Source organism: Kryptolebias marmoratus, linkage group LG18, assembly GCF_001649575.2.
Source record: "Kryptolebias marmoratus isolate JLee-2015 linkage group LG18, ASM164957v2, whole genome shotgun sequence".
Classification (NCBI taxonomy): domain Eukaryota; kingdom Metazoa; phylum Chordata; class Actinopteri; order Cyprinodontiformes; family Rivulidae; genus Kryptolebias; species Kryptolebias marmoratus.
Window position 1 is genome coordinate 13,146,347 of NC_051447.1, and position 22,033 is coordinate 13,168,379.

General features: G+C 38.4%; 1 protein-coding gene across 3 annotated transcripts in view; it reads right to left on the reverse strand.

The window, feature by feature from the left end:
* The window catches only part of ptpn12 (protein tyrosine phosphatase non-receptor type 12), a 49,748-nt gene that overhangs the window by 22,892 nt on the left and 4,823 nt on the right, over positions 1-22,033 (reverse strand). For all 3 annotated transcript variants that reach the window (XM_017414849.3, XM_017414847.3, XM_017414848.3), the window contains exons 2-11: positions 6,950-7,058; positions 6,150-6,226; positions 5,919-6,014; positions 4,972-5,010; positions 3,514-3,585; positions 3,349-3,408; positions 3,004-3,146; positions 1,357-1,423; positions 1,170-1,247; positions 309-407 (exon numbers count right to left, since the gene is read on the reverse strand). In XM_017414849.3, coding sequence (XP_017270338.1) covers positions 309-407; positions 1,170-1,247; positions 1,357-1,423; positions 3,004-3,146; positions 3,349-3,408; positions 3,514-3,585; positions 4,972-5,010; positions 5,919-6,014; positions 6,150-6,226; positions 6,950-7,058 — 840 coding nt within the window. The remainder of the gene's footprint in view (positions 1-308; positions 408-1,169; positions 1,248-1,356; positions 1,424-3,003; positions 3,147-3,348; positions 3,409-3,513; positions 3,586-4,971; positions 5,011-5,918; positions 6,015-6,149; positions 6,227-6,949; positions 7,059-22,033) is intronic.

Genomic DNA, 22,033 nt, shown 5'->3' on the forward strand with positions numbered 1-22,033 from the left:
TGTATGTAAGCAAGTTTTTGAGCGATAAGGGACAGAGAAAAGCAAACTAGAATGAGGTCAGCAGTGACTGACAGAGAAAAAGGTTTTTTTTTTTCTTTTCAAGCTCTTTCAACAGGTTCAGCAGAGCAGTCCTAGACAGATCAGAACTCCTCTTCTTCTGAATTTCCAGAAACTTGACTCTCTTTTCCTGCTGTTTTCTATCCCCCTGTGACTAATTATTTGGTGTGTTTTTTTTCTTCAAGTATTACTCAGTGGCATCCTGGCTTTCTTTAACACCAGACAAAACACGCAACGTGAGTGTGTCATACCATGCCATCGTGTATCTGCGAGTTGGTGGGACTCTCCAGCATCAGCAGCTGCTTCTGAAAGAGCTGAGCAATTGCTTTGTGGACCAACTCGTACTGCTCCTAGACAGAGAGACAAAGATATAATGAGTCGGGAAAGGCCGAGGGGAAAAAAAACAATGGACAGTCAAACAGAGGGGTTCCACAGAGAGGAGGTGGGGTGATGGAGATGAAGAGAAATCAACACCAAAACAAACACACAAGCTTCATGTCAGACAACCAATTTAACAACAATAGAGGAATTCACTGATGTACACTTGGTTGCCATGGCTAAGCAAACACAAAAATGGTTGCAACTCAGAACTGGGTTCAATTGACCATCATGTGTTCACAAACACGTGTCACACAATGGTGGCGAAGCAGATTCAACCAATGAAAAAGAGCTTAAATAAGCAACGTGTAAAGCAGGAAGATTTATTTCCAAGCATTTATCTCATAAGTAAGACGAGTGAAGGAGGAAACCCATAACAGGCTGCTGAAATGTGATGAAAATGATGTCAGCCTTTATCAGAAAGTTACTGTCAGTTTGGAGGGGAGTGAATAATTAAAAGTCACTGATAAGTAACTTTCAGATAATCATGATTTACATAAGAAACATTAAACTTTTCAACCAGTGTTTGTCATGACAACTAGAAACTAATACTTTTAAACCTGAATCAGTGCATTTTCATTTGACAACTAATCTCACCAATTACGTTTGCCTTTAGTGTGGGAAACATTTGTCTACAAAACCAGTCATTTCTTTGCATTGTGTTCAAGTATCTAAAACTCCTACGTCTGTCTTAATAAACAAATGCATGCTGTAAGTAAAGAGTAGGAACCTACCTTTGTTTGAACAGCAGAGTGCCGCTGCGTCCTCATCTCTTGGATCAACTGGTAAACATTAAAATCTTCTGGAATTCTCTTTAAAAGTGCAGAGAAAGTTTAACAGACATTGGATTATGAGTTTAGGTTTAACAAGGAGAATATAGAGGTTATAAGAGTATATAAAAGGTTTGTGAGTGTTGTTTACCCCAGCCTTGAGGAGGTTCCATGTGTAGTCAATAGCACAAATAGCACCGGTCCTCCCACAGCCTGCACTGTACAGTCAGAGCAAAGAAAGATTTGAGATTCCACCAAATAACTGAAGAAAAACCCACAAATATCAACTCTATTCTTGTTTTTATTTCTTCTTTTTGATTTGTATTATAGTCACAAACAGGGAAACATACAAAAAACAAAAACACAGGTACTTTTGAACGGAACAACACCTCATTTAGACAGGAAGCAGACAGCAGCTACAGAAGCTGATCACGCCTGACGCGTATAACCATAAAACCTGATTTCATGCTGACAGAGAGCTTTCTGTGACTTCTAAAGAGCGCAGTTTCTCCACCTCAACCCACACCAAGCATCTCCATAGACACAGAGACATGTCTTTGAGTCCTGCTGTGGAACAGAGGAACCCGGAAATGTCCTCAGGCTGCTCATTACAGCTTATTGCACACACATGAAGAAAAGTGTGTGTGTGCTGTGAGTAAACACATACATGTGTGCAGCACAGAACTTTAAAATACAACCTTCTAATCCAATCTGTTCTGATGGATCATTTACACTTTGTGTTTTATCAGAACTATTTATTACAGACAATTGGTAAAATAGCATGCCTGCCTTTAAGCTTTGTTGTTTTTTCTTTTAAGGAGAGGCTGACCCAGCAATCCCCTTTGGTTCCCAAAGTAATCCCAAATCAGTGGTGATCCCAAAATTTAGTCTAAAATGTTAACAAGACCCATAACCAGATCTGTGGGACCAGTTCTAGGCTGATATTAACAGCTACAGGCAGCTGTGTCACGCTAAGAACAGACATGTGGTCGACTTCCAACACCATGCCCTGATTGTCACAGCACACAAGTGGAAGCTGCAGGAAAAATGTCTTTAAATGTTGTTTTTTTCTTAACGAGCAACGGAGCAGTGATGGCACATGGAGGAAAGGTGTCGCCACAGACAATTATTGTCAATTTAATTTAAATGGCCAATGCTTCACTAACCTTAAGGCTGCAGTGAAAAATGACATTTGAAAAAAGATAGCCTCATGGTGCAAAGTTAAAAGAAAAGACGGACGTGAACACCAAAACGGCGCAAGAGGAAACTGACACAGCATTTCACTGCTAACGGTAATACAAATAAAACAAACACAGTGGTTTCATTTGTTAGACTGTGTTTAACAGCTGATTGTTTATTGTTAAACTGCAGCTCTGAAGCATGACTGGGTTTATTAAATCCACCTGCTGATCAGTGAGGAAAAACTATGTGATGCAACTTCATTTTGTCTGGTCGTTGGCCAAATATATCTTTTAAAAATCCTATATTATTGTATCTGTTTTATTAATTAGACAATCAAAAAGTCCACATTAACCACAAGGCAAGCTGCATTATATACGTCTTAGTTCATCTTAAAATGATACAAGAGTCCATTTTTCAAATTTAGAGCCATTAAGAAGTTGTTTTAAGCAACATCGAGGTGACAATTGTTTTATTTCCTTAGTTCTTTAGTTATGCGGCTGTCAATACAACAAACAACGCTTCTTTTTTTTTTTTTAGAATATCAACCTTAAAACAAAAACTGCAGCCAAACGACTCAAACAGCCGATATATAATCACCCGACTGTAACGGGCCTACCTGCAGTGAACACATATAGGGACGTCATCATTCTCTTGGTATTCTCTCATTAGTCCGATCATATCTAGTATGGAGTCGAATGATGATGGGACGTCGTGATCGGGCCAGTTGATGTAATGGAACTGAGTTATCCTCCGAGTTTCCTGCAGGACAAAAGAATTGTTGGAAATTGAAACTAAAACTGCCTGAAACCTCAAAACGCTGTTCCACATTGTTGCTTGTTGTGTTTTATTACATATTTCAAAGAAACTCACAGAAAATTTAGGTTTTAATGTTTTCATACAGTGCTATATTATATTGTTATGATTTTTATGCAATAAAAAACAGGCAAAAAACAGAACTTACATTATTATACTGCACAACCAAAGTCCTTATAAAGTAGTCTGTTCTGGTCTGCTCTGTCTCCTAAAAAGCAGGTCATCAGAATAAAATATATTAAAATCAGGAGCGCCCTTTGTTATTCGGACACTCATTACTCCCAACTATAATATTGCACATTTCTCGACTTACACAAGAGATTTTGAAAGGGCCGAACGTCAGGGGTTCTTCGCTCAGCTTCGGGAAATACCGCTCGCACTTTTTCTAAGCAGAGAAGAACAGAAGTTAACTTTGGCTGAGGGCAGAAACACCCGACGGATGCTGCCTTCACACACAAACTGTGTGGACATGCAGAAAACAGGCAGCTACAATTAAAAGGAAAAAAAAATTATATAAGCTGATCAGGAAATAAGGAAAATAACACCTTTGTAGAGAGAAATCACAACAATTTTGTTTAAAAACTTCAAATTCCTATTTAAAACAAAAACATTTAGCAACTTTTAAATACTGACGTGACTGACTAACAAGGACAAACATCATTTGTCCCACTTTGTGCTCAATGACCCTCTTAAAAAAAACTTTAAAAATTCGTTCTGTCACTTCAGCTGACAGCTCTCTTGATGGGACCTTGTTTCATCGTAATTATCCAGGTGCAACAGCTTTTTAAAGTCTGCAGACTAATCTGCATATTTAGACATGAGCGAGCTGACAGTTTAGAAATGACAAGGACAGATGATTTTTCTTTCCATCTAATTGATTTGAGAAAAAATACAAATTACCAAAAAAAGCTAAAATAATCATCTGTTCAGTTAGTTTTGTCTTATATAAATGATTCTAGGCCAAGTTTAATTAATTAAATTGCAGATCATTGCATTCTGTTTTTATTTACTATTTACACAACATACCAACTTATTTAAAGTTGTGGTTGTAAAACTGATTATTAAAAAACAAAAACTGTCAACTCTCCATATTAAAAGCCAATGAATAGAGAAGTGCTTTCAGAGGATTTAAAATCACAGAGCTGGAGCCCGTCTGATATGTAGAGGCAGTTTGTTCTCCAGTTTAGGAGCTCCAACTGACAGTAAATGATTGTTCGATCTCTGAGGTCTGGAGGGCACATAAGGCTGCAGGAGGTCAGACAGACACACAGGAGCCGGCCCATTAGGTGCCTCGGATGTCAACAGCAAAACTTCAACCCTCAAACGAACAGGGAGTCAATGAAGGGAATAGAGTTCAAGAAAATATGTTCTGGACCGACTCCAGACGCAGGCCTGACTAACACCAATGGGTCGTTCGAATTTGAAAAAAATACATTCATATGAGTATTTACAAGCTACACAAGCTGCTGTATCAATAAAGTATCAAAGTTCATTTTAACTCCAGTAAATGTGGATCAATTGAAAACGGCTCAAGGCTTTGGAAACCGCTAATGATTTTGCCTCTACAAAATGTAGAAAGGCAAAAAAGGAAAAAAAACAACAACAAAGAAATACCAGAAACATCGTCTTCTACAAAGTTTGAAACCTTGAAAAAAATCCTGAAAGATTTTAAAAAGATACTACAGCGTGCTGCAACCTTGGTAGAAATAAAAAAAAGGCACAAATATGTGTGCAAACACTTTACATCGATTGATACAAGAAACAGCCTTACCCTTCCCATCTCAAATTCTCGACAAGCCATCACAATAACCTGCAGAGACACAAACAGTACGGATTACAATCAATAGATACACGCTCAGAGCTGCATTCCCCGAAAACACAGTTGGCATTATTTCCAAGTGCTCCATTCAGAAGTACCTTGAAACTAGAAAGTTTCAAACAAATGAAGAAGAACATCAATATGCCCACCTGAATACCTACATCTACAGAAAGGGGTTTCTTGTAAATAACAATCAGATAAATATTCATTCAAATATAACTCCAAGTATTACAAGAAAACTATCTTATCAGCATATACAACTGGAGCTGCTGTATATGTTCCCATTAAACTGTGGCCCATATTATTAGCCATCTGTGGTATATTTTTAATGAATTAATGGAGTTTGATATAGCCAATAATATGCAATAAAATTTAACCATAGAGCCAAGTCTAGAAAGCTTGTATTTTTATTTGGAAAACCATCCCAATAGTTGATGACAAAAGTAAAAAGAAAATCTCTCTCCTATAATGATTTACTATAATTAACTAATTCTGAAATAAATGTGCATTGTTAGGTAAATTATGTGATTATGAGCATGTGTACACGGGAATGTGGGTAAATGTAAATAGATTTAGTTACATACTATAGATATATTTACACTGATATGTATGTGTGTGACACATCTGTACATATTTTGTCTTGCGTACAGCCAAATACAGCTATTAAAGAATAGTAAATATTTGACTGGATATGGATAGGATCACAAGTTGATCCTTTTTCCTCCTCCTCTTCAGACATTGGATTACTATTACTGAACTAATATTGATTTTGTGTAAGTGTTGCTGACTGAATTAATATGTAAATGAACTGAATATATATATATTTTCCATGTTTTATGTTTAAAATTCAAAATTAACGGATCAATTCATCGATCTCTCCTGCACCGAGTCGTACTCACAGCTATCTTGTGCTCCCAGTTCATTCTCCAGAAGTCGATGACTGTGTTCGGCAGCGGACCCTGAGTTGCGATGTAGGCGTGTGGGCCGTCCACACCCTGAACGGACAAATATATGAGACAAAACTACATTTACACGACACACTAATCGACGCAGCGCTTTCTGCTTTGACAAACCTAAACAAAACACTCCAGTCTAAACAAATATTAACCAAAAAGTAAATCAATCGTTACCTTGATGTAGTTCGCGTTGATGTAATCTGTGTCCTGATTGGTTGTTTTAAATGTCAGTTTTACTCTACTGTGGTCAACTGAGGAGGAAAATACAGAAATACAAATGCTTTAACATTTTGATTTAATATTATCATACACAAGACATAAAGACAAAGAAATGAAAGCTGTTTGATGCATAAACTTAAACGCTGAATGGTTATTTTTTATTCGTTTGTTGTAGCGGTTATGTGCTTGTGAGTGCATCTGTTAAGGATGAACCAGTTCTTCCTTTGCCTTATCTGCTCATTCACTAAAAGCTTTAATACATGAATGAATGGATGGACGGAAAAGGAGGATAAGCATATAAAAAGTAGGACAGATGTTGGGTCATATAAGCGTCCCCGAGGTAAGTATAGGAACAAGGCCTGAGACTAATGACCTGATAAAACATAGCAATGCTCTTTCTGTAAACATTTTGACAAATAATTGACACATATATTTGCAGTTAATTGTTCTCATTGTCCCCAAAATGCATGCTCCTTTTCTCATATTATATTTTCATCTTTCCTTTTTGTGCAGTGCAGGTGCTGATATCACTTCAGATTAAATGTGGATTTGTCGAGTCAGGCGGTGACCTTTAAAGCTGAGCAGATAAATGGACAAAAATTTTAAAGCTGCTAAACTTGCAGGAGGCGAGATTATACTTTGAAGCAACGCCGCGGGTCAACACTAATACAAAATATTCATGTATATTATCCAAAGATGTGGCTTAAACTTAAAATGCTTAATGAGCGCTTCAACGGCAGCAGACCGGCGCTTACATGGCAGTATATCTTTATATCTGTTCTTCTTGACATTCTCCTCCCGCTCTCCCGTGTTGGTCGGGTAAATCTTCTCTGTCCGGTACTTTGTCGATAGCCGCCGTAACCGCTGAAATAAAGGAGGAAAAAACACCGTTAGATAATAGCAAAAACCAATGCTGTTTTTCCACTGTAGCGCAAAGATTACATCTGATTTGTTAGCAGGTATAAATATGTCAGCACACAAAAGAAAATCAGGTTACATGAATGATAGGCACATTCTTTTCTTTTAGAGGGACAGGAAGTTCAACCTGTGATGCAAGTCAGACAGTTCAATTTGTCAGCCTCAAATTCAGAATAAGTCCTCTCTGATCAGCTTCAGGCTACAAATGAGTTCTTTGGTTAAGATGAATGAGATCAGATGTTGGTTGATTATCTCTGTGTGTGTGTGTGTATGTGTGTGTGTGTGGGGGGGGGGGGAAAAATCCCATTCTTTAACATCACAGCCTCGCAGACACACTCCCTCTTCTCTTTCTGTGACACTGCATAAAGTTTAGTGCAGCCAAATCTAATAGAGGCTGACGCTGATGAAGACGCATTCAGTTAATGGAAGGAGAACTATTACGCCGCGTCTCGGCTGACAGCAGCCGAAGCTTAGCTACCCCTTCTTAAACGCAGCGGCTAAAAGTAGACAGAGAAGGAACTGTTTAGTCGTGCATGCCACGCCCTTATTTCTAATCAGGTCAGATGTGTCCAAAGAAGATGATTTTATTAATTGTTACAGACATGACTACAGGGTTGAGATTTGAAGCAAAAGGCAGGAGACATTCGGCCACCTCTGCTCATAAAGGCAGACAAATTCTGCTGAATGGGTGGATTAATGAACAACTGGATGACCTGTAACAGAGTTTTAATGTTTAACACCTGGCTAATCCACAACAAAAACAATCTGAATGTACAAATGCACATTAGGAAGGCCGTACCAAAATTCACCCCTCTAAGGTTTAGGAATAATTCAGAGACAAAATGTGGTCTTAAAACATGTTTCTGTTGTAAATGTCAGCATTTTAAAGCAAGGAGATCTGTAAAAGTTTATATTTGCTTTGCCTTTTGGCCTCAGAGGTTCACAAATCAAACTTTAACCACTGCTTTGCTCAGATATCATGTCCAACATAAAAACAGACAGAATACACACAAAGAGATGTAAAATGTACTAATTTAATTTAAAATTTCTCATGAACTAAAGGGTGGATTTCAATGAAACTTTCAGGACGCAATCATTGGATCTAAAACTGATGTAAAATAAAAATGGCCACCACAGCTAAACTTCAGCGAAGCAGATATTGAGCTAAAATGTGGCGTTAATTTGAGGTTATTCCCAACACATAATCTGAGTGCTAACAGATCGAGGCAGATCCTAAAACGTTGGCATGCAGGGAATGCTAGTTTCATTTATTAAAGTTCTGGGAGTAAAGTTAGACATTCTGTAAAGCATTTTTCTGAGCATGGTGGTATTTTAATGTGCGTCTTTTTCTATTTACAGCCTCACTGTGATCCCGAGCTTCATAACAAAACTTTTAAAGACTTCTAAACCGAAAATCTTTTGGAGTCATATAAATATCCTGCTGCTAAGTTTGATAACATCCACTTGGAGTCATTCTCAGCGGCCCTTTTAGACTCGCTCTGAAACAGTGCGAACACCAGACATATCTGCACTTTTTCTTTTTTTGTTGCCTCTTTCCCTCCTCCCCTCAGTCAGTGAGTCTGAGAAAGTCAGCGTGGGCGTTCAGGCTTCTGAAGCCTCGTGTGAAAAATGGCCCCACCTCTCCCGATCGGCCCCAGCTGCAGGCTTTTCCTCCCATTACTGTAAGACGGACATGTACAGCACATCCTGATTTCCTGAGTTTGTCACACCAAAGACCTACTTCCTGTTCCTTTGTAGCAGAACTACTTTAAACACAGACATCTATTGGCGTCTCATAAAAAAAGAGAAAAACAAAATAAACCTGGTTTGATTTTTCTGTGTAAACTTGTTTTCACCCATCACAGAAAGAAGGTGGAAGATGGGGATTTTGAACATGTCTGTTAGCAAAATAACTTATGAACCACTGGACACACTTCAACTTACAGACAGTAATCGTTAGACCTTCATCTATAAATGAATACCTTTTATAGTCAATTCAATTCAAAATGGCTGCCACAGCCAACTAACCTTAAACATAAAAATGTCCATAACTGAGTCAACTTTACAAATATGAACCTAAAGTTAGGTGTGGTAGTAGCTGAGAGTCATTCACAGCACATATTCTGAGTGCTAACACATCACACAAGAGCTTTCTTTAAAAGGTTGCAATTATCTTCTTCAAATTAGCTACCTATTAGCAAAATATCATGAACCAAGAGACGAATTCTAAAGAAACTTCATCGGATGTACCTCTACAACTGATTAACTTTCGAAGCCAACCTAAATCAAGATGGCTGCCACAGGCAACTGACCTCAGAAAACACAAAAATGTCTGTAATTCAGTCATTTTTACAGATATTAAATTAAAATTTAATGTGGCAGCAGCTGAGAGTTCAGCACATACATTTAGATTGAACAATATTTTTAAGGTTTGACCATTTCTCAACAAAATGATCTCATTCTAAAACCCTGAAGGACGGCAGGTGATATGCAAGGAATGCTGGGCTTTTTAATTATTTTTTTTTAATCCAACGAACGACTAAACAAAACCTTACCAGAAATCTCGAAACCTCCCTTCATGTTAGCTTTACTTTAAGTCTGCTTAATGAATATTTCTGAAGTTTAAAGGCCGCAACGCTCACAATCCACTCCTGCAACAAGCAGACAGTTCAAACTAAAAGTGAAAAAGTGCCCCAAAAACGCCACGATGTTTCTAAAACCACAACAAGAGAAGATCAGTAACCGAGGGACAGGAAAGAGTTAGAGAGAGAAGTACGACCACAGACCGTGGGCGGCGACACAGCTGTGCATGTGTGTTCATTTATGTCAGTGTGTGTGGTAATAGCATTATGGTTCCTCAGGCCTTATGTGAATTACATTTGCAACAGAGGTCTGCTTCTGTGCTGGGCCACAGCCCGGGAAGATCCACACACTGAGAAACACACAAACACCAAAGGAGCAGAAAACTCAATGAAGACAAGCTGACCCTCTGCCTAGAACAAATCACTTTGTTGACACCAAACTGGGGAGAAGAAGAGAATTTTACCAATAAAACTTGTATACTGTGACTTTTTTTTTCTTTCATTTTACACTTAATTTGGCTTGACAGACCAAATTATAAGAAGATTAAAACAAGTTCCCAAGGTTAGTACGTCTATATTACAGTAAATAAACCATTAATTAAGGCTGCTGGATAAGTTTAAAATTCATCCTCACTACAAAATCAATGTGAGAATCATATCCTGATGAAATGCTCTGACTGTAATAAATCATAAGCTGTTGCTGTATGTTCCTAGTGATGTTTTCAGCCAATTTGATGGACTCTAATTACCTTTGATGACCACACTAAGGACAGACATTTTAACAGTAAAAGTCTCTTCAAATTTGTCTGCAATCCTTTGTTTTCTCTTCATATATTCGAGCCTCTCCTCCACCTCAACTAACGCATTCTGGCAGTAAAGCTGAGCTCACCCATGACTGTAGTTTCTACTTTATAATCCTTTCAAAATAAACTATGGCAGGTGTTAATCGAAGAAAGCTTGGTGTGTAAAAAGTAAATAAAATAAAACCAGTTGTGACTGTCACAGCAATTATTTAAAGTCACTCATTTTAACTAGACTCCAGATTTTTTAAAATCAGCCCCCTTCTCCAGCCCTCACCCAGTTTAGATGATATTAATGAGACAATAAAACAAAGTTTAGTGAGGAAAAAGTGAGTTTATCACGACTTAAATCATCATTGCAATACTGCAACAACAACGATGCAGCTGCATGTATTTCTACAATTGTGCAGCTCTACTATTAATTAAAACTGTAAAAGATTACGCAAAAAATAACTAAACCTGCTCAAAAACAACAGAACATGTCTTATTAGCAGGATAGATGGTCTTTTTGACTGACAGTAAATTGTGTCTCTCTCTGCAGGAAATGGATCAGTGTTTTTTTTTTTAATTTACAAAATTTGATCTTGTTTGTTGTATTTATTGGTAGCTTTCCTTTAAAAGCAACATCAGAAGTAATCCATCATTCGCCTTTGGCTTCTGATAAATTCATCCATCTGTGGCAGATGTCACAAATTAAACCTATAAAACAAGTAAAGACCACACAGCACCGAAAGGAAAATGTGTTTCAAATTCTAGCAACTGGTGAATTTAGTGTTTTGTAATTCATCACTTTTCTCCTCGCAGTGTCAAAAACTATCATGTGTCGAGTATTTTCTTTTAGTATCAGTACGGGATTTGAGATTTGTGTATGGCAACCCTAGAAATAAAGTAAAAAGGTTAGATTATTGAGTTAAAATTCAAACAAAGAGGAATTCGTACTCCAGTGAGATGCCTGCAAATCAATAAATACAAGATAAATGTGAGTGAGCAAAGGAAAAGTGTTTTCCTGTGTCGTTTTCTGACAGTTTATTGGATATCATATGTATATAAAGTACACGATAAATCCTTCAATCATCATCGTCCACTTATTTATCCAAATGTTAAAAAAAAAAAAAAACATCACACTCTTCTTTGGACTTGCCATTGTCTAACTAACAAACCGTGTGTCTTATTATGTTTACTTCCTGTTACATAAACCACAAAAAGGCACGAACATCACACACAGATAGAGTTTCCAGAAGTAATGGCTGTGCTTACAGAGTGCAAAGAAAAGTAAAGTAACGGCCGAGAGTCCTAACACACTGTTCTATAGTTTTTTGGGGTTTTTTTTAAACTAACAAGTTACTCGAGGTGAAAGAGGTATGACAAAAGGAAGAATTTAAAGAAGAATATGAGGTAAGAGAAAAAGCACATGGTGAGACTGAAAAGGAGGCGAAGGACAAGAGGCTCTTGTGAAGAAAGTTAATGGGCTCTTTTATTCGGAGCCTCTGTCTTTCATTCACATCCCCTCTTTCCACACTCCGTCGCTTCACACCAACGTCTGGAGGCAGAGAAAGGAGGCAAAGAAGAGCAAATATTGTTGCTATCAAGATTCAAGTGTGCTCCTCCGTTCACTTCTCGTTTGTTATCCCACACTCAGCTGCGTATCGGTTTCAGCAAAAAACAACACGGCAACAAACAGAGGAGGCTCTCCGGTTTGGGGAAAACGGCAGAAGAAGAAACAGAAAAAAGGGGCCATCCTTTTGATTTCTGCTCCTCATGAAAAAGGTTTAACTAAACACAAACAAGGATTAGTTTATTTGTTATCTAAGCAGAATTTCTCCAGTTAAAGAAGATAAAATGAAATATGGTAACAGTAACAGGAGGAGGCGACACTCGCGTTACATTTCATGTCTAGAACTTACTATTTTCATTAAGAATGTACTTGGTGGCATTTTTTCCTCCTTACTTTGTATCTTTTATGACAAAAAAAGATTTAAAATTGCCAGGGAAGAGCTTATTTTTCCTGACCAGCAGTAAAACGCTGACATATGGCACTCATTGTTCCACTAAACAAAAAAAACACATTTCAGATCTGACTGACGGCTTCAAAATGCAGATAAAATAAATGATGTGAAACAGAACAATAAATCTTCACCATCAGGAACTTAACTGTAGTCAGTAATAAAACTGGATTTTAAGAAACACTTTAACTCAACTACTTCTAAGCATGTTCTTGTTAAAACTGACTCTAAAAGGTTAGTTTCTTGAGACGTCTGTAAAGTGGTTCATGAGATATTTTTCTAACAGACACACAGACTTGGGCAAAAACATTATCGTTCACCTTCGTTTCTCAGTAACTCTCCAGAGAAAACGTTTTGCTTCAATAAGCAAAACCTCTTAAACTGACCTGATGTGGTTACATCTCGAAATAAATGAAGCCAATAACCCAAAACATGATGAATCGTTGGGCAAAACCTCCACCGTTTTCTCCCTTTTTCTTTTGAAATTACACAAACATGTTGGCGTTTGCCACATTGCTCCTGTTTCAGGCCCTTCGTTTTTCTGTTCTCCGCTTCCTATCAGACAGAGAAGTAACAGCATGACTGACTTGGCAAGTTTCCTGTGAACACACGCAGGGTGGAGCCCCCAAAAGACTTGTGCCAACTTCGCAGGACCCCCCTCCCCTCCTCCTCCTCCCGGGAGCGGCTGAGTCATGTGTGCTCACAGACACTTTTCCCCACAATGACTTGGCTAATGTATCTGGAGGACGCCAAAGCAGTAACTGGGCAAAAAGAGCGCAGATAGAGATTAAAAGATTAGAAAAAACTCAACGAGAGAGAACCGTGCAGAAGCTAAAAGAGTTGTTAGCGAGTCTAACCTAGTTTCTGTCTCCTGGCTGAATAAGCCAACGTCTCTGTACTTCTCTGGCACACTAAATAATTCACACACACGCAGAGACAGAAACACATTCTGTTTCTTGAACTCAGCAGTGAGCACTGATTGGCAGAAAATACGTTCTTCCTGCAGCGGCGGCGGGGGGAAAAAGGTTTGAGTGTGGCCAGGAAGCGGGGTTGTCGAGCGCTGGTGGCAGGGAGGCTTTACAGACGGTCACCTTTCCCACACACACACTAAAATAGGTCAGCCCTTACAATGGTCTCAGAAAAATCCATCTAGTGCGCTGCAAGCGTGCGGGGGAAAAGATGCACTGCAACAGCGCCGAGAATAAAAGGGTCTGCATGGGATGTGAGTCTGCCGCTCGGCTCCCACCCGTCAACAAACTGAATCAGAGTGATGGGTGTTCAAAAATCTGCTGGGATTCAGAAGATCAATACTAGTTATACAAAACATGAACTTAAAACCAACAGGATGTAGATGCAGCTCAAAAACTGCAGCACACTGAAAATAAACGATCTGCAAGAGCTTTTTGTGAAGACATTTGTACCAAACATTTTCCTCAGGGTGGCTTTCAGGACAGAAAATCTGCTTTCATCTGGTGCTTGGTTGGAGTTTAGACCTTAAAGCAACTGTTCAGGTGTTTGAAGCTGGATCCTGAGAAAAGGTTATAAACAATGTATATCTTACCTGCTGTAGATAGCTTTTTGATAGACCTAATTTTTGCGACCTCAGCTAGTCCATGAAGGGCCAGGATTAAAGTAGATTTCTACCATCTTAAACAACTAATTTTAAACATTTTTATAGCTGTTTGTGAGATTTCTGATTATCTCCTTGTCATCAATTTTACATCACACACCTTAGTGTGAATGCTCAGTCGGCATTCGCAGCTACAGTTTCACCAAATTTAGCTTTTTACTGACAGTTTTCTTTTCTCAGGCTACTTTTAGCTACAGCCTTGCTAATTTAAGCTCTTAGCAATGGTTTTGCTCGCTCTAACTTCTAGCTACAGTTGAACTACATTTAGCTACAGTTTTGCTCATTTTAGACCTAAGCTTTCGTTTTACTACATTTCAGTTTGAGTTACTGTTTCACGCTGTTATTTTTAGCTACCGTTTTGCTGATTTTAGCTTCTGCTCTGTTTGTATTAACTTCAACAATTGGTTCAACAAATTCCAGCCGTTGTTCACACTCAGCACTCTGCATTTTAGCAGTAAATCCAATTTTGATTGTTTAAACAGAAACTTGTACAAGAGACAGCAGCAGCTAGCTGTGGCACTTCCAATGCAGAGGGGGAACTTCCAGCAGAAATATAATATTTCTGTCAAAATAACAGTGTATTATGAAATTACCAGCTTTGCAAAAGTTTTAAAGTAGCACTCACTTGAATCATAAAGTTATTTTTATGGTTTTATTTTAATTTATCCCAGCCGTTATCTTGTCACCCTGATCAGAATTAAACTATTTCTTTAAACTGAGTTTGTTCAAACACCATCTTCAACAGGAAGGATATTAATTGTTCATAACCTTCCTGAACACTTCACTTGAAAAGATCTGAACTATCCCTTTCCTGTTCATTTTTAGGACATTGCAAAGTACACATATTAATTTATTTTCCTAACGATACATCAGAATAACCACAGGGAACAAAAATAAAAATAATCAATAACAGTCTGTACCAACTGTAGTTTATTTTGGCCCATCTATCTCAGATTTTTAAATACTTTTGTTTTATTAAAAACTAAAACATAATTGTTAGGATACAAAATAATGTATACATTTAACTGAAATAAGAGTAAACTGTTTAAAAGAAAGCACTATCATAAAAAAAATGACAATAAAAAAAACGGAAACTGCAACTGTTAAGAGAACTTTCTCTTTTTGTCATTTAGGAGATATTTGTGGTGACTTTACTTCCACTTCACTGCACAGAAAAATGTAAGAACTGCAACTCAACTTATCTAACTGTTATGTAAAAGGAAACGAGTCGATTTCCCAAAATATCAAACCAGTTCCACAAGCGTTTTGCCGTTTTGCTGATAAAGTAAAAGAAAGTATAAAAATGACTTGTCGAGTATTTAAATCAGGTGACAAGTGAAGCAGAGTCTATAAATATGCAGCAATAATGATTCAACTTTTAAGGAAATGACCTCAAAACAAACCAAATCCACACTTGTCTACTCACGACTTTGTGAGCAGCACCTCCTCGTTAGCTAAACATTTTTCTGAGGATAATTTAAAATGGAGAAATGTCCACATGCTTTATCACAGACAGTAGGCCAAACGAGGTCAGTGGAGCACCGATGGCATGAGTGGGCTCGAATATTCACACAGGAAGCTGCGCCGACGCACAGATCGTCACGCTGCGGCGCAAAGCAGAGCGTGATTTTTCTATGCCGGCCGCGGGAAGCACCTGGGCTGAACTGAGAGCACCAGGCTCAGCCAACCGTTTCAACCACTGACCCCCGCTGGGAGCACCTTTCCTCTAAAAACCCGTCAAACGCACAAGTACAGCCGACAGCACACCGTGCGCCCAGACAGTCAATCAGACAAGCTCCTCGTAGTACTTCCTCTGACTAATAAGGCGCTGTTTGTTCCTTCTTAATGTCAAAGGACAAAACAAGAAGACTAGAAACAAAAGGAGGACACGGGAGGAAAATAAGCAGTAAAGAGGAATTTAAAAATAACAAGGAGCAGTGTTTATTGCTCACCTTTTATTCTAAACAAAAAAATGTACACTATTTTCTTTTCTTGGTAGCTTAATGAACTGTTTTCATTTTTAGACGAGAAAAACGGTGGAAACTCTAAGAGCTAAAAGTCAAAAACATGCTAAATTGAGAAAAAGAACATTTTAACTGGTTTCATCCTGGGTGGGGGTCTTTTGCTCAGACACAGAGTCTCTTGGCTCAGTTCCACCAGCAAGAAAGTGATTTATTTTCACAAAATTGTTTTAGGTGTCCAGAGAGGGTTAGGGGTGGGGTTAGGCTACATGCTTCATGTCTGTAATTCGGTCAGATACGGTGTTCTAGGTGAGGACCATAAATTTAAATAGTCTAAATGTTGGTAGAAAGACTCATTCATTCCCTGAGAAGCCTCCAGTAAGACCTTAAAAGCCAGCATCTCACTGGGCTGCGACCATCAGAAACTCAAAACTGTGAGAAACAAGGTGAACGTTCAGTGAATTCTGAGTGTTTGACACCAGCTAGCTGTGTCATTTTTTAGTAAATCATGACCTATTTTTGTGTGCACAACTTGTGAAACTAAATTGTAGGCCATGCGGGTTATTTTGTCACCCACCTTAGCAGCATCACCCACGTGTATGATTTAATCTCCAGGAGCAGACAATAGAAATTAAGATTTGGGCCAGCTTAATTATTATTTATATTCGCCATGGTTAGACACGGACATCTGGAGTTGTAGCTCCTGGCATTTTCTAATTAACCAAAGATCTAAAGACAGAAGAAAGTAAAAACACAGCTCTCTATTCAAATCAGAAATTAGGCTCCTAAAGTACATATGCTGTGCTTGCACAATTTATTTAGCAAGTGCAAACAATTCAGAAAGTTTTAAGCTCCAATATCAGATTTGCACCCCAGCTAGACTTTGTCTCTGCTTTCAAGCACAAAACCAAACGGAGACATAACATCTACAAGTAAAGTATAATTTTAAACATATGAAACGAGGCGGGGGGAAAGCGAGCAGATACATTTGTGTAGCTCAAACGCTCTAACCAGTAACCTGAACATACTTTTACTTTCATTAAAGTGTCGTCTTCGACACGGTCTGAAAACAGGAAAGGTTAACTGGTATTAGCATGGTTATAATTTCCCACTCTGGATCCAAGCCTGCAGCAGGAAGCAGATGTGGACAAACCTCGTATAATCCAGGCAACTGGGACATGGGGTCTTTGAGTGTGTGTGTGTGCACGTATTTATTGCTTCCCTGCTCAGATATTCACTGTCTGCTTCGAGAGTCATACTTGAGCTTACAAGGTTCTGCATATTCACCTCCCTGTGATGCTATAAAACCAGCCAGTTCGAGACTTTCTGCACGTGTTGGACATGTTTGTGCTTTCATACTGATGTGTAAGTGTGTGCAAGTTACCAAGAACATTTTAACATAACTCAAACGGTATACAGCATCACAAGAAGATTTCCTGTGCGTTGGCGAGCGTGGTCCCCCTTATCTTTACCAGATAAGTCCTTCTGCCATGTTGGTGGGTCAGCTCACGAAGCCCTCACACAAACACACAAAACAACTGCAGAGCGGAAACATCGTGTTACGTTTCTTCTCAGAAACAGCCGCCTCAGAGGCAAAAAAGTCGTGGAAAGGAGAGGCTCGAGACACGAGGGAAAAAAAAAAAAAAACAACTGGGAAGGCTTGTTTCTTGTTGTAGTAACACGAGGCTGGCAGACAGTGGTGTCCACACACATACACACACACACAAACAGCAGCCGAGCCCTGCCGTGTACCCCTCTGCACCCACACACAAAAACAAGCTCATAAAAGCAGAGACGAACAAACACAGCTGGAATCTCGTTTTCTAATGGAGATAGCAGAGAAGACAACCAACGAGGCAGATTTTAGCAGCTTTATGGTGTGTGTGTGTCTGTTAGTGGCTGCTGAAAAAGTTGTTAGCCAACAAATTCCTCTCAAAGTTATTTGTTTTGAAATTTGAGCCGCTTAGATAAACAAGACATGTAATATATCCAGTATTTATTAGAGTAAATCAGCCTTTTTGCTCATTCACATCAGTTCAGGATTAAACAATTTAAAATCAGTGATTTTCTTTTTTTTGGTCATTATTTGGCTAAACTTAAAACAATGCTTCCTGAAACCCTTCCAGCTCACTGTCATTGAGCCTTAGTGTGTTTTGATTTGTTTCTACCACAGTAGCTCCAGTGCTAAACTGGTGCAGCGATTAGTCTTCTTGACTAAAACAGAACAATAAAACACTAAACTTCAACCTTAATAATAAGTTAAGTTGGAATAACGAGCTTGTTGCCTCTTGTGATTGATTTGTTTTAATAAAGCCAATTATTTGGGTAAGAATCGGTAGGCATCCCACAATCTGATACATCAGAGAGATGCAATGTAAATAAGAAATAATTAATGAATTTTGGTTATATTGAAATTTAAAAAACTATGGCTTTTTTTTTTACATAAAGAAACCTCGATTTATATATTTTCGTGCCTAATATAAGGTACACAATAACATGTCAAGGATCCCTATTAATCACAAGCTGCTGAGCAACATTTAGCGTAGATGCTAACATTGAAAACACCACAGAAAAGCTAACATGATTAGCATTGTGTTTATGACTGGATGTTAAAACACAAACCAAACGTTTTAAAGTCATTACTAAAGACAGTCATGTCATGATAACTTCACCTATTACTTAAAGACATACATTCTCCAGGGTTCAGAGAAGAAAAGATAAAAACAATCGAAAAAAATATCTTTACTGCAAAAAATTTCTACTACAGGAAGCTACGGTAACTTGACTGGGACAAAATGCAACTACTCTGCTGACTCTTAAAGTGGCAGCACTAATTAATGTTCACAAAATCCATTTCTGACATTGAAACAGAATCTTTGTTTGAATATTTTACCTCCCTTCTCTACCAATTAACATTGTTTTATGCAAACATCCTCTTTGAAATGGTTGTTTTCAAGTGAATTTGGAAACTGTTTTGGCAGCATTCTTTATTAAAACGTATTTTTTAAAATATTACATGCACATATATAGCTAAAAATTGTGTAAGACATACTGAGACAACAAAACAAAGAAAAAAAAAAAGATTTATGCAGAGAGACTATTCCACTAAACTGCAATCTTCTACAGAAATTTAAAGTACAACACAGAGAGTTCAGACATGGTTCTGGTTGTTCTGTTTACAGAACCAGGGGATAAGTAGCACTTTTCAAGGTCTAGTACAGGAACTGCTTTAGTGAGTCTGAAAACTAAGAGTGTATCATGTCGGCACCCTTCTAATGAAACATTGTTTCAATGGAAATAAGACAGAGAGGTGCAAATTAGTTTTTATCTGAAGGTCATTTACTCAGCTTTTCTACAGCTTGGTCAAAGTGGCAAACTGTCAAGTTTTCCAAGAAAACTTAGTGCGATTACTGAGTGAAATTTACACAAAAACACACACATGATGTTGCACACAGATAAGGGCTTTGTGTTCTTGACCAAAAGTTTGCGGTTGTATATATAAAAAAAAAAGACCTACAGTGAGTGCACCACTTAACAAGCATGCACAACTTGAAAAAAGAGAGGGAAGCCCCCTGGTAACACTAACTATCTGCACACAAATACACCACATCACACACACACCTTTGGTATTGGTGCATTTCGTTACTGTCGCCTCCCCTCTGAGCGTTTTATGTCTACCAACAGGACACTTCACAGAACCGTGTGTGTTTGCACTTTTTCACTTTCTTTGATGTGATGCTTGGGAGTAATCAGCATGCAAAGGTGTGGCAAACACACACACACACACATACACAGAGAGAGGCTGAACTCCTAAAACCCCCGTCTAGACTACAATATTGAGCCTAAAAGTAAGTACATGTGTGTTTATGTTGTTAAGATATAAAAGCTGGCGCGATGACACAACACAGAGGTAACAGCTCACACAGATTGGTGTTCCTTTCAGTTTCCGGCTGTACGACGGGTTTCCTGTCTTTGCCTCCAGCTCCTTTCACACCTTCTCATTTCAAACTATCTGAGGTCTCACCTGCTGACAGTGTTTAATGCAGCTTCACACACTGTTCAGAAATCAAGTGTTTGCAGAAACGTGCTTGTTTCTTTCCTTCAATAACAGTTAATGTTAATGAAGCCTTAAAGGTGCACATCTGCCTGAACATACCTGTACAACCCTCCTCATATAGGTGAACTTTTATCTCTGTCTATTCTAATGCAATTATCACACAGGGGGTGTGCTCAAAATTTGGAAGAAAAACGATGCGCACAACTCCAGGAAGCATTCTGGACTGAAATGTTTTCTATTGTTCTGTTGGAAGGTAAAGTGGCTCATCTTGTTTAGAGTGTTTCCCATAACCCAGCGGTGAGTAGCTCCTTCCCTGCAGCTTGTACGTCTGCCGTGTGTTCAATCAGCCCGGCCTTGAGCTAAACTCTGCATGCCGACTACCTCACTTATTGTACTGACAGCATGGGTAAATGTGTGTAATACAAAAAGAAAATGTGCAATGACACTAAAATAGAGAACATCTATGCTATTCTCAGACGAAAAGTTTCTCTATTTCTTCAAACTCTGGCCACACAAGATGGAAGCAGTGTGTCCAGCTGTGGGTGTTACAATTACCGAACACATTCATGTTTTCAAGGAGTTAAAACGAGCTGCAAATTAAAAACATATCGCTATTAGTGATGGAGATTGAGACTAATATCATTTTAAAAAAGGGACAGAGTCGATTTGGTCAAACTGTAAAAATTAAATTGCGAGATGTCACGCTCCGAGTATGTGATGAGAATGACTCTCAGCTACTACCGCCTCACATTTTAGCTCAACATCTCTAAAACTGTCCGAGTAATGGCCATTTCTGTATCACCTAGGTCAGCTGGCTGTGGTAGCCATCTTTAATTAAACTGACTCCAAAAGTTAAATAGCTATAAATGTACATCCAATGATTACTTTGTTTTGTTGTTTTTTTTAATCTAGCGATTCAAGAGATTTTCTGTAACACACACAAGCTAAAACATCATTGGCTCTGCCTTCGGGTGATAATTATAAAAGATAAAAAACTCAGAAGATATAAAAGATTTCTCCTTTACTGTGGTTTGAGCTGAACAGCTGACTACTACATTGCCAAAATCCTATTTAGGACATTCATACATTCAAGACAGGCCCAAGTTATCTCCTCCCATCCACTCTACTTATACCATTTATCAACAGAATAGAATTGAATTTTTTTTACTTTTAATCACAAACTTTTACAAGTCTGCCCTGAGCCAACTTCAGATTTAGTAACTTTTTCCTCCAGCTTTATTTTACCCTGTCAACTTGAACGTTTAGCAGTCCACCCAAAACATTATCTCTTTTTAACCAGCTCATTTATGCAGCCCATATAGCAAGAAGTCACTTAAAAGTTTCCCTGTTTAAAGCAAATTCCATTAAGAGTTTCGTCCTAAATCCTCTTCTCTGAAAGCGCTCATGCTCTTACTTCTCAAAGTGTTTATCTGCTTAAAAAAAAAAGGTCTCTCTTACATAAGTGCACTAATAGCTGGTTTGGAAAGCTGTAGGTTGACTAAGCCAGTTGATAACCACTCTTGTGAAACAAGTGAGATTGCCATTGTTTGGTTTTGCGGAACCAGTAACTCCACAGATGGACCGATTTCGCAGAACGTGAGTAATGGGACTCAACAGCGAATATTATCACTTTAAGCCACAGGTGTCAAACTCCGTCCCTCGGGGAGGGCCCCTCTCCTGCATGTTTTAGATGTCTTCTTGCTTTAAAACACCTGCTTTAAATGGTTGACTTGTGGACGTGTTTCTGGGGAACTTGATTTGGAAAGGAGGTGATTAAACGTTTCGAATCAGTGTGTGGGAGGAGGAAAACCTAAAACTTCCAGGAGTTTGACACTCCCGCTTTAAGCAATTATTACCACATTAGGTAATATCTTGCTATAGCATCAAG